This window comes from Neophocaena asiaeorientalis, unplaced genomic scaffold, assembly GCF_003031525.2.
Source record: "Neophocaena asiaeorientalis asiaeorientalis breed wild unplaced genomic scaffold, Neophocaena_asiaeorientalis_V1.1 scaffold46, whole genome shotgun sequence".
Classification (NCBI taxonomy): domain Eukaryota; kingdom Metazoa; phylum Chordata; class Mammalia; order Artiodactyla; family Phocoenidae; genus Neophocaena; species Neophocaena asiaeorientalis.
Genome location: NW_020175393.1, coordinates 3,631,935 through 3,645,664, shown reverse-complemented (window position 1 = coordinate 3,645,664; position 13,730 = coordinate 3,631,935). Strand labels below are relative to the sequence as shown.

Sequence of the window (13,730 nt, the reverse complement as noted above, 5' to 3'; positions counted from 1 at the left end):
TGACTGTGGTCCCATGAGTTATGACTTGATTGCCTCTCTCTTAGACTACCATGGTAGTAATGGGCTCCCACTGGTCTTTTTGCCTCAGTCTCTCCTATCTCCAGTGCTGTCCAGTAGAATTTTCTGTGATGATGGAAATGTTTTATACCTGCCCTGTCCAGTACAGTAGCCCCTGCCACACATGGCTGTTGAGCACTTGAAATGTAGCTAGTGTGACCAAGGAGCTGACTTTTTCATTTTATTTATTTATAATCTTTAGGCCGTGCCACGCGGCATGTGGGATCTTAGTTCCCTGACCAGGGATCAAACCCGTGCCCCCTGCAGTGAAGCGTGGAGTCTTACCCACTGGACCGCCAGGGAAGTCCCTCATTTAATTTTAATTTTGTTTAATTTAAATAGCCACAGGTAGGCAGTGGCTACCGTACTGGGCAGCACAGCTCTAGACTATACCACTGATATGATTCATCTTCCCAAAGCACATCTCTGTGCATATTACTCCTTCTCGAACATTTTAAATAGCTAAAAAGTCCAGGTTCAGCCCAACATTCAAGACCCTCCAGAAGTAGGCCTCAACCTACTGTTTTGGGTTTGACACTGACTTTACTCAGGCCTATTGAATTACTTGCCTTATATTATCTCTGTAATTTTATCCTGTTCTCTTTCTGAAATACCTTATTCTCCTCCCTGCCCCCAGCTTAGCCAGAGCAGAGTTCAAACCATATCTCCCCCAGGAGGACTTCCTCATCCTTCTCGGTTGGGGTTATTAATCCCACTCTATAGGAGATCATGTGGCATTAGATATGACATCTATTTTAGAATCAGAAAGACCAGGTTCAGATTCTGGCTCTGCTGTTTAATAGTTATATGATTCTGAGGAACCCACTAAACTCACAAGTGAAATGAGTATAATCATTATCAGGAAAATAATACCTATCTCTTGAGATGATGTGTGTGAAGAAGCTGGCATATGGCAGGCCAGCAATAAATGTTAATTCCTGTCTTTCCCACCTCTAAAGTCTTATAGCACCATATTTTGGTATCTTTATTCTACTAAATTGTAGAGTCTTTGTCCTTTTTTTTGGCTGAGATTCCCTGACCAGGGATTGAACCTGTGCCCCCTGCAATGGAAGCACAGAGTCTTAACCACAGGACTGCCAGGGAAGTCCCAAGTCTTTGTCCTTTTGTATCCTCAGAGCACCTAGCATTCAGCAAATGTTTGTGGAACACTGAATGAATCGACCACAGGTGAAATAGCATTCGTCAGTCAGAAATAAATGAAGGTCAAGAATGCATATGGTAGAAATTCATAAGATTGTGAAAATAAAAGCAGACAACCTCACCAAATCCTGGTCTAGTAGATGGTGGCCACTTCCTGAAATATAAATGATATAGACTGAAGACAATAAAATGGTCACACACTGGTGGTTCACAGACTGAATCTAGCCTGCAGAGATGTTTTGTTAGATGTGTACTGTGTTTTTAAAAATATGTAAGGTAATCAACAACATCTAAAAGTCAGAAGATTTCATATAAAAATCTGGAATTATGACTTCTCTGGGAAAAGATCAGATCTGGCCATGCTGGACCCCACATGACCCATGGCAACAACTGCTGCAGTTGAGTAGCTGCAGCTACCTTTCCCAGGCCCACTGTTTCCACTATCCTTGATGTTCATGTGTTGCCTGCTTCATGCCTGCTTCGTGCTACTTTCAGAAACAAAATGCTGGATTCTAGACACTGCATCTAACCCAGGATGGCAATTTTTATAATCTCAATATAATAAGCAAGTTAATTAGGCTCTTTTTAGTTGCCAGGAACAGATATATTCTAGTCATAGAAGTTTATTGTAAGATTACATAGGAAAAGTAAGGAAGACTGGATCAATATTCCTATGGGTGGAGGAAAGAAAGGGAAAAATATTACTTATGTTTTAGTGTACAGTTCTGCTTTTTTTTTCTGTAAGACACGAAGTACTGATTCTCTTAATACATTGTAAAATACCTCTTCCATCCTCTTCTGTATTCCCCAACCACACTCTCACTTTATTGAATTTGTGATCATTAGTTCATAAGTGTTATACAGCTCACCCCTGCTACCCAATGCTTTGAGAGTAAACATACATTATGTAACTATGGTCAAGTTACCTAACTTTTCCAAAACATCAGTTTTATCACCTATAAAATGAGGATAATAGTAGTACTAGGATTGTTGTTGGAATTAAAAGAAATAACTCTTGAAAAATATCTAGTGCGATGCTTGGTATATAATAAGTGCTCTACAAATGTTGGTGTTGATAATGTTGCTGCTGCTGAAGATACAGGATAATTCTGATGGAAAACAAATGTTGCTGATACATTGAACTTGTTTGCAGCCTCACCTATAAAAGAACTACTTGTGTAATCTGCATAATTTGAGTGTTTACCTATATATTTTATAACTATGCAAAATACATGTATGTATACTTTTTACACATTTGTGTGGAAGAATATTAGAGTTCATGCTGTTTTTATTATTCAAAAACACAGATGATCAAGAACAGTTATACCTTCTCCCAGAGATGGATCTATATCCATCCTCATTAACTCCTTCTTCTCATTCTCTTTAAAACAGCAGGATGATACTACAGATTTTTAAAGCTTAAAGTGACCTTAGAGATCATATTGTCAAACCATGTCATTTTATGGACAAGGAAACCGAAATTCACTTTCTAAGAAACTTGCCCCCAGTCATACAGCTAGTTAGAGAAACAGCCAGGGCTAGAACTCCAGAATCCTGATATCCTGTGCAGTGCTTTTTCTGCTACATCATGATGCCACTAACTGGATACTTGACCATAATTCAAGAAATATTTGTTGAGGGCCTGCTAAGCGTCACGCATTATCCTGGGCTCTGGGGATACAGCCATGAACAAAGTCCTGCCTCTTGGATTTACATTTTAGTGTGGGAAACAGACAACGAACAAATAGACAAATATTGAATCAGGTACTGGTTAGTTCTATGAAGAAAAGAAAAGGGTAAAGGGATAATGATGGATGCTATTTTAGAGAGAGAAGGAGTTAAAAGACACTATGTTGACCCTTTAACCCTTAGCATTTTCAGTGAAAATTGGTGATTATACTTTTACCTCTTAATCTTTTCCCCTGCAACATAGCAACATAATTGAACATAAAGAAAACTAGGCTTTCTAGCTGGACACCTGGGTTCTAGTCCTGACTCTAATTATTCAAAAACCAAGGTTGTTTAAACTTCTGGGCTTTGGTTTCTCCATTTTGAAAATGAAAATAATATATACCTTGCTTTCTTTATAGGGTTGTTTTAAGTATAAAATTATACAATAAATGGAATGTTTATTTCCATAAAAATGTGCCAAGGATCTAGACTTTTTCAAAACTGTCTTTTGTTTAACTTCTTTCCACTTATCCAGGAATGATGCAACCAGAGAGGAGCTTCCAGAGTTTGGGCTCTAGATACAGGCAAAACTCTTTCATGTATGATGTGAAGCGAGATGTGTACAATGAGGAGAACTTTCAACAGGAACACAGAAGGAAGCCCGCTTTCTCTGGGAACTTGGACATCGACATCAGCACCGTCAGTCACCATGTCCAGTGCCGGTGCGTGTGTGTGATCATTCAGCTGCCACCACGCTGGCAGCCCTAAAACTCTACTTGACACCTTTGGTGCCTACTTCTGTTTTCCTCCTCTGAATTCCCGTCATCAGAACACTTAGCTTATTGCATAATTCCTCTCGGCAGGCGGACTCCCAACCACTGCGCCACCAGGGAAGCCCCCTTCTTTTTTTTTTTAATTTTTTAAAACTTTATTTTATTTTTGGCTGTGTTGGGTCTTCGTTGCTGCACACTGGCTTTCTCGTTGCTGTGCGGGCTCCTCATCGCAGTGGCATCTCTTGTTATAGAGCACGGGCTCTAGGCGTGCAGGCTTCGGTAGTTGTGGCGCGTGGGCTCAGTAATTGTGGCACACAGGCTTAGTTGCTCTGTGGCATGTGGGATCTTCCCAGACCAGGGTTCAAACCCATGTCCCCTGCATTGGCAGGCAGATTCTTAACCACTGTGCCACCAGGGAAGTCCCTTGTAGCACCTTATTGATTATAAACTTCATGGACATAAAGACCTTGGCTGTCCCCCACAGCATCTAGGGATGGTATTTAATAAATACATTGTTTGATTAACCACCATTGACAGTCTCCTAACAACGACAACAAAAGCAACCGTGGTAAAATAATTAATGATAGCAGAATGACTATGTAAACCCTATAGTTCAGGAGCTCGTAACCTGTTTTTGTGCTGTGAACCTTTTAGCAGTCTCTCAGAGCTAATGAACATCCTTTCAGAATAATTTTTTTTTTACTTTTTTTAATTGTGGTAAAATATATATAATATAAAATTTGTTGTTTTAACCTTTTTAAAGTGTACAAATGAGCAGCATTAATGACATTCACATTGTTGTGCAACCATCACCACTATCTATTTCCAAATCTTTTTCATCACCCCAAACAGAAACTCTGTACCCATTAGGCAATAACTCCCCATTTCCCCCTCCTCCAGCCCCTGGTAACCTCTCTTCTACTTTCTGCCTCTATGGATTGTGTATTCTAAATATTTCATTTAAACGGAATCAGACAATATTTGTCTTTCACGTCTGGTTTATTTCACTTAGCACAATGGTGTAGCGTGGATCAGTGCTTCATTTCATTTTATGGCTGATGATACTCCATTATATGTATGTACCACATTTTGTTTATCCATTCATCTGTTAATGGACACTTAGGTTGTTTCCAATTTTTGTCTATCGTGAATAATGCTACCATGAATATTGGCATAGGAGTATCTGTTCAAGTCCCTGCTTACAATTCTTTTAGGTATACACCTAAGAGTGGACTTGGTGGATCATATGTTTAACTTTTTTTTTTTTTTTTTGCGGTACGCGGGCCTGTCACTGTTGTGGCCTCTCCCGTTGCGGAGCACAGGCTCCGGACGCACAGGCTCAGCGGCCATGGCTCACGGGCCCAGCCGCTCCGCGGCATGTGGGATCTTCCCGGACCGGGGCACGAACCTCTGTCCCCTGCATCGGCAGGCGGACTCTCAACCACTGTGCCACCAGGGAAGCCCCTGTTTAACTTTTTGAGGAATTTTTTTTCACAGCAGCTGCAGCATTGTGCATTCACATCAGCAAGTGTTCCAATTTCTCCATATCCTCTCCAACATTTGTTATTTTCCATTTTTTTAAATTACAGCCATACTAGTAGGTGTAAAATGGTATCATATTGTGTGTTGCCTTTTTTTTTGTTTTTTGCATTTCCCTAATAACTAAATATGATGAGCATCTTTTCACGTGCTTATTGGTCACTCGTGTATCTTTTTTGAAGAAATGTCTATTTACTTCCTTTGCCCTTTTAAAAATTAGGTTGTTTATCTTTTTGTTGTTGAATTATAGGAGTTCTTTATATATTCTGGATATTAAACCCTTATCAGATATATGATTTGCAAATATTTTCTCCCATTCTGTAGGTTGTCTGTTGATAGTGTCCTGTGTACACAGTTTTCATTTTAATGAAATGCTATTTATCTATTTTTTTCTTTTGTTGCTTGTGATTTTTGTGTCATATTTAAGAAACGATTGTGAAATCCAAGGTAATGAAGATTTTTCCCTGTTTTCTTCTAAGAGTTTTATAGTTTTAGCTCTTAAATTTAGATCCTTGATCCATTCTGAGTTAATTTTGTATACGTTATAGAGTAAGAGTCTGGCTTCATTTTTTTCCATGTAGCTATCCCATTTTCCCAGCACTATATGTTGAAGAGTCTATTCTTTCTCCATTGAATGGTCTTGGCCAGAATATTTTTAAATGCATACATAGTATTATAAAGGAAACCAGTTATATTGAAATATAGTTATCAAAATATGAAAATATCCAAAAATTATATTTAATGATTGTGGGTCTAATAACTACCATACTTTCTAAGTAATGATGAATATAAATGCTATTTTAAGGTATCTGCAGCAATTTTAATGTAATATGAAGATATTTGTGATTCTATTGGTGAAGAAGTCAAGCTCTGCTGATACTACTGTGGTTTGTTGTCAATGTTCATAACTGAAGGAAATGCTACATTTCAGTTAGGAGGTTAGTGAAAATAAAGATATAATTTTTCCTAAAGTCACATATCCCCATGAATTCTATCTAGAGACACCTTGATCATCCATGGACCTCAGGTTAAAAACCCTTTGTGACCTACATCATGATATTAACCCTAACTACTCAACCTGTCCTCACTCACACTCCAGTTTTATTAGTCCCTCTTGTTCCTTGATTTATCACTCATAATTGGCATGAGTTAGGTGACAAGTGAAGAAGGCCTCCACGAAGCCCTATTGCAGAACTTCCTCCCTCTGAGCCTTCTCCTTTGCCCATATCCTGCCATTTTCAAGTTGTGGTTTTGGATGTCACTCCCCTGTCCTATATCACAACTCTCATTTTTTCTGCTCCAGGATGGGTCAGAGGTCATATATCAAAGAGAGCATTTGGGGGCCACATTGGTTTTGTCTCTACAAAAGGATAATCTTTTCCTGACTTATACCTCATCATAAACAGGTACTACCAAAGAAATTTCAGCCTTATTCCCCTCCAGCTGCCCTATCCTCTGACCCACACTGCCTCCCATGGGTTTTTATAGCAGTGCTTATTCCCTACTTCTAAAACAAACGGTTATATCCACTTCTGAATTTTAACCTGAAAGGTAGCGCAGCACTGTGGTTAAGAGCAAGACTCAGAAGCCAGATTGCCTGGTTCTGAATCCCAGTTCTGCTGCTTTCCAACTGTGTGACCTTAGGTAAGCTATCCATGCCTACTGTGCTTCAGTAGCCTCATCTATAAAATGGGGATGATAAAAGCACCTACCTTATAAGGCAATTGTGAGGATTTAAAGAATATTTGTAAAGCACCTAGCAAATAGTAAAATAATAATAATAATCTTTTAATTTCATCTCTTCCTTTCTGCAGAAAACCTCGTATCTTCCTTCATTTTCTCCCTTTAGTTACCCAACTGCAATACTCCGTCTCTTTAAAAAAATCTCCCCTGTGCTTTCACATCAACTTGGCTCACGAGCCCAGCTGCTCCGCGGCATGTGGGATCTTCCTGGACCGGGGCACGAACCCGTGTCCCCTGCATCGGCAGGCGGACTCTCAACCACTGCGCTACCAGGGAAGCCCCATTCCTCACTTTTAAGATGCTTTAACTAGGATCCAGATTCATGGCGCAGTGCTTATAACTCTTCCACCACCAGCTTCAGTTTCTGTTCCTCTAACTCCTTCCTTGATCCCTGTCAGTCTTAGGTCCTCATTATTCCATGTCCATTTTATTTTTTTGCCATGTCAGAGAGCTTTGATGACTCTCCCTAGGGTCGCTGGTCTTCCAGGGTGGCACGTGGAGAGGAAGGGACACTGGACCAGATGCAGAAACAAATTGTCCGAATGCCATACTGTATTCTCCCCCATAGAGGGCCATAATTGGAGACAGCACACTCTCCACACCCAGGGATTCTCATAAAAATAGCAATGTGTTGTTCTTTCTAAACCTATGGTCTTGCTTCTGGCTCCTGAGCAGAATTCAACAGCTGTCGATAGGAACTGTGATGGTAATAGACTGGATAGAACACTGAACTAAAAATCACAAAATCTGGATTCTAGCCCCAGTTCTGCCCACACTTGTTACTGTGACCTTGGCAAAGACATTTACACTTCTTTGGCCTTAATCACCTTAGGGACTGTAATGCTCATAGTTGTTAGAGTCAAGCATATTGAAATTACTTCTTTTCTGAGCACACGTTTTAGCCTTGCATACACTGAAGTTATATTTGTTGCTACAGTCAAATCGCAATTATTCAGAGATAGCTCATACCTGAAAAATCTCCATACTCTTTGTTTTCAGCCCATAATGAGATATAAATAGCAAAAAGCAATTTAAAACCGTATTAGCTTTACTAATGGATTAATTGATTAACAGATTGATTGATTGGTTTACAACGATTCTGCTGTTTTAGATGATCTAAAGGTTAAAGTAGGTTTTCTCAATCTCAGTACTGTTGACATTTCGGACCATGAAATCATTTCTTGTGGAGGGCTGTCCTGTGCATTGTATGATGTTTGGTAGCATCCCTGGCCTCTACCCACTAGATGCGAGTCGTGACAATCAGAAATGTCTCCAGACATTACCAGATGTCCCTTAGGGAAAAAAATTGCTTCTGGTCGTTATCCACTGGGTTAAAAGATAATAAGGCCTTATTTTATTCCCCTTTCTTTCCATGGCTAATGCCATAAGCACAAGACTCCATAATCTGTAAATTTCTGCGTGTTACAGGTCAAAGCCATGTAGAGTTAATGCTTGGTAAAAATTTTAGTATACAGGAATGATGTGAATGTGTTAATTCTCTGCCACCCACCAATAGCACATCTCAAAAAACTGTCCTTACCAAGAGAAAGCCATAACAGTCCATTTTTCTACTGGAAAATTTTGGTAGGTTGAATTCTTTTCAAACATTCTGTAAAGCCACAGGCCTGATTCGTATGCTGGACTTACAAGGCCTAGTTCTTGTCATATATATGACACTGGTTCTCAGTTGAAGGTGATACTGTCCCCCAGGGAACATTTAGCAGTGTCTGGAGACATTTTTCATTGTCACGACTAGGGGAGGGGATGCTACCGACATCTAATGGGTAGAGATCGGAGATGCTGCTAAACATCCTACAATGCACAGGACAGCCTCACAACAAAGACTTAATCCAGTCCAATATGTCCAAATATCAGTAGTGTTGAAAGAAACTCTGTTGTAGGGGAAGAAGAAGGTACTCACTATGCCTTTTCTTGGCCATGTGGGCTTTTTCTTTGGAGAACCTAATCAAGTCTCTGTTCTTTCTCACAGCTGCTCATGGCACAAGTTTCGAAGATGCATGCTTACAATCTTTCCCTTCCTAGAGTGGATGTGTTTTTATCGATTCAAGGATTGGCTTCTTGGAGACTTACTTGCTGGGATAAGTGTTGGCCTTGTGCAAGTCCCCCAAGGTAAGAAAGATACGAAGATTTTTCACCCACAGACAATACACCAGACCTGGTCACTTGCCCAGAGTAAACAAATTACTTCTGCTAGATGAATAGAAAAAAAATGTGAATTCCATTCACATCATTACCATTTGTTTCCTTACCTGCCAAATTTCTAACTCTTCTAGGGTAGTTCCAAAAGTCTCAGTTTAGTTTAGACCTCTGATACTTTCTAGAGTATTTGTAATGCCTGCTCATGGTCATTTTTTGCTCAACTAGTCATTTTATACTCACTCCAATAGATCTCACTTGGCATTGGTTTTACTTAAAAAGGTGAAGGATAGGAAACACAGCATGCTAGCTTCCCTTCAGCAAGTTACACACACAGCAGTTCAGGGGCTATTCTTTGGTCATACAAATGGCAGTTCAGATATAACACAACAAGATCACACAGATAGGTACGGGAGCTATCTGGGCTTTAGAAGCCTCATTTCCCAAATAGAAACCAACATCTCTTGTAATTCCCATAACTGATGCCTCCATGGGTCCCACAGTGACATGCCCAGTTACAAGAGTCATTGTGCTCTGAGAAGCTCAAAACTAAGGCTTCCCACAAGATATCAATCTTTAATTCATAGTCCCCTTGGTCCAGGTAGAATATACTAATCAGGCTCCTTTTACCATAACTAATGTTGGCTGGTAACACAGCTGACATACCACCATTATCAGGTTTCCAAAGAAACAGAGCTAGAAGGTTAACCCAAGATCAACTTTATCAGAGAAAGAGAAAGGATTTTGTGTTAATCCGTTACTCAGAGTAGTTCACAATTCCCTACGTAGTCTTTAAACACCTCTGTTTCTCTATTCTTCTGGGGCAAACCAAGCAGTGTTGAAACTTGTGATTGTAAAGTACAAATGAAGCCAACCAAAGGGGCCAGTGGTAGCTGAAATCCAGCTCTGGCATAGGGCTGTTAGTTGGAGAAAAGGGATCCCTTTAAAATAATTAATTAATTATCATACAGTAAAATTTACTTCTTTCATACAGTTCTATTAATTTAAACACAGGTATAGGATTGTATAACCACGCCACAGTCAAGTTACATAACAGTTGCATCAGCCCCAAAACTCTCTTGTGCCATCACTTTTTAGTCACATCCTCCACTAACTTCTAACCCCCGGCAACCACAGATCTCTTCTCCATCACCATAGTTGTCTTTTCGAAAATGTCATGTAAATGGGCTCATACAGTATGTAACTTCTGAAGGGTGGCTTCTTTATGCCTTTGAAATTAATGCAAATTGTTATGTGCATTGATAGTTTATTCCTTTTTATTGTAGAACAATATTCTATTATATGGCTATATCACAGTTTTTTGTCCATAATTCACTTATTGATGAACATTTTGTTTCCAGTTTTGGGCCATCACAGAGTTGCTGTGAACATTCATGCACAGGTTTTCGTTTGAAAATATTTTTCTTTTCTCTAAGGTAAATAACCCAGGAGTGATATTGTTGGTTATATGGGAAGTGTATGTTTAACTTTGTAAGAAACTGCCACACTGTTTTTCCAGAGTGGCTGTACCTACCATTTTACATTTCCACCAGCAATGTATGAGAATTCTAGTTCCTCCACACCCTTGTCAGCACTTGATATTGTCAGTATTTTTAAATTATTTTGAGTTAACTATAGATTCACATGAATTTGTAAGAAACCACAGAGAAGTCCCTTGTATCCCTTACCCACTTTCGTCAGTAGTAAATCTTGCAAAACTATAGATCAGTCTCACAATCAGGATGTTAACATTGATGCAGTCAAGATACAGAACATTTATACCACCACAAGGATCCCTCATATTGCCCTTTTATAGTCACCCCCACTTGCTCTCTGCCCCCATCCCCTCCTTAATCCCTAGCAATCACTCATCTTTTCTTCATTTCTATAATGTTATCATTTCAAGAAAGTTACATAAATGGAGTCATACAGTGTGTAACCATTTGGTATTGGCTTTTTTCACTCATCATAATTCTCTGGAGATTCATCTAGGTTGTTGTGTATATCAATAGTTTATTCCTTTTTATTTCTGAGTAGTATTCCATGGTATGGATATACCACAGTTTGCTTAAAATTTCACCCTTGAAAGACATCTGGATTGTTTGTAGTTTTGGGCTATTACAAATATAACTATTATGAACATCTGTATGTAGGTTAGTGAACATAGTCTTCATTTCTCTGGGATAAATTTCCAGGAGTGCAATTGTTGGATTGTATAGTAGTTGGCATGTTTAATTTTCTAAGAAACTGCAAAGCTATTTTCTAGAGTGGTTGTATCATTTTACATTCCTATTGTCAATGTATGAGTGATACCGTTGCTCTGCATCCTCACTACCATTTGGTGTAGTCACTAGTTTTTACTTTAGCCATTCTGATAGGTGTGTAGTGAGATCTCATTGTGGTTTCAGTTTGCATTTCCCTAACGGTTAATGATGTTTAATATCGTTTCATATACTAATTCTCCATCTATACATTTTAATGAAATGGCTCTTTTCTTTTGCTCATATCCTAACTGGACTGTTTGCATTTTTACTTTTGAGTTTTGAGAGTTATTTATATATTCTAGGTACTAGTCCTTTGTCTTTTGTGTTTGGCAAATATGTTCTCCCAGTCTGTAACTTTCCTTTTAATTCTCTTAACAGAGTATTTACAGAGCAAAATTACTAACTTTGATGAGGTCTACTTTTTGCTATCTGTTATTTTAGCCATTCTAAGGGATATGTAGTAGTATCTCATTGTGTTTTTAATTTGCATTTCCCTAATGGTTAATGAAGTTGAACATCTTTTCATGTTTTTATTTGCTGTCCTTTGATCCCCTTTGGCAAAGTGCCTGTTCAAGTTTTTTGCCCGTTTTTTAATTGGAATTTTTTTCTTATTGTTAATTTTTTTTTCTTTTTTTTTTTTTGCAGTACGCAGGCCTCTCACTGCCGTGGCCTCTCCCGTTGCGGAGCACAGGCTTCGGGCGCACAGGCCCCGCGGCCATGGCTCACGAGCCCAGCCGCTCTGCGACATGTGGGATCTTCCCGGACTGGGGCACGAACCCGCGTGCCCTGCATCAGCAGGCGGACTCTGAACCACTGCGCCACCAGGGAAGCCCAGTCTTATTGTTAATTTTTGATAATTCTTTTTATATTCTGAGTACAAGTCCTTTGTCAGATATGTGATTTTCAAATATTTTCTCTCAGTCTGAAGCTTATCTCTTCATTCTCTTGACAGCATCTCTGGCAGAACAAAAGGTTTTAATTTTGATAAAGTCCAATTTATCAATATTTTTTTCCTTTTATGGATTGTACTTTTCTTATCATATATAAAAACTCTTCACTTAACCATCAGGTCACAAAGATTTTCTCCTATGTTTTCTTCTAAAAGTCTTACATTTTATGCTTTACTTTTAGAACTGATCCATTTTGAGTTAATCTTTATTTTATTTTATTTTTTTGAGTTAATCTTTAAATAAGTTGTGAAGTTTAGGTCAAGGTGTATTTTTTGCTGCATTTTTAAAGAAGACTATTCTCCAATGAATTGTTTTTGAACTTTTGTCAGAGATCAAACAGCCATATTTTTGTGGGATTATTTCTGGCCTCTATTCTCTTCCATTGATGTATATGTCTACCCCTTTCCCAATATCATGTGTCAATTATTGTATCTTTTTAGTGAGTCTTAAAATTGGGTAGTGTGATTCCTCCAGTTTTGTTCTTTTTCGAAATTGTTTTAACTATTCTTTCATACAAAGTTTAGAATCAGCTTGTCAATATCTACAAAAAATCATTCTGAGATTTTGATAGCCATTGATTAAATTCATAGGTTACTTTGAGGAGAATTGATATCTTATTATGTTGAGTTTCCACTCCATGATCACAATAAGTCTCTTCATTTATTTAGGTGTTGCTTTAATTTCTTTCATCAGCATTTGTAGTTTGCAGCATACAGATTCTGTATATATTTTGTTAGATTTATATCTAAGTATTTCATTTTGGAAGAGATATTGTATATGGTAATTAAAAACATTTTTGGTTTCTAGTTGTGCATTGTTTGCATATAGAAATACAATTGAATTTTGTGTGGTTACCTTGTATGCTGCAACTCACTTATTAGTTCTAAGAATCTTTTGTAGATTCCCTGGGACTCACTACATTGATAGTCATATCATCTGTGAGTAGAGACAGCTATGTTTTCTTCCTTCTAATATGAATGGCTTTTATAACTTTTTCTTGCTTATTGTACTAGCTAAGACTTCCAGTATATGTTAAATAAGAGTGGTGAGAATAGACATTTTTGCTTTGTTCCTGATCTCAGGGGAAAAGCATTCAATCGTTCAACATTAAGTATGATTTTAGCTGTAGGGTTTTTGTAGGTGCCCTTTATTAGGTGGAGAAAGTTTGTATCTTTTCTAGTTTGCTGAGAATTTTTATCATAAGTGAATGTTGTATTTTGTCAAAGTTTTCCCTTTAGACTGGATTACCTGAATTGATTTTAAAATATTGAACTAGCCCTGTATTCCCAGAATAAAGGAGTACCTTTTAAATTTTTCATGTGGCAGATACAAACCAAAATGATCCATTTGTATGTGTATATTCACTTCCAGGAAAGTATCAGAAAGTCTCTAGAGCATTCGTGTGGTGCTGAAAT

At 38.4% G+C, this 13,730-nt stretch overlaps 1 protein-coding gene across 1 annotated transcript in view; it reads left to right on the top strand.

Annotated features, from left to right (window-relative positions):
* The window catches only part of SLC26A8 (solute carrier family 26 member 8), a 72,168-nt gene that overhangs the window by 2,511 nt on the left and 55,927 nt on the right, over positions 1-13,730 (top strand). The window contains exons 2-3 of the mRNA XM_024765856.1: positions 3,425-3,611; positions 8,935-9,074. Of these exons, the coding sequence (XP_024621624.1) occupies positions 3,427-3,611; positions 8,935-9,074 (325 nt within the window). The 5' untranslated portion in view covers positions 3,425-3,426. The remainder of the gene's footprint in view (positions 1-3,424; positions 3,612-8,934; positions 9,075-13,730) is intronic.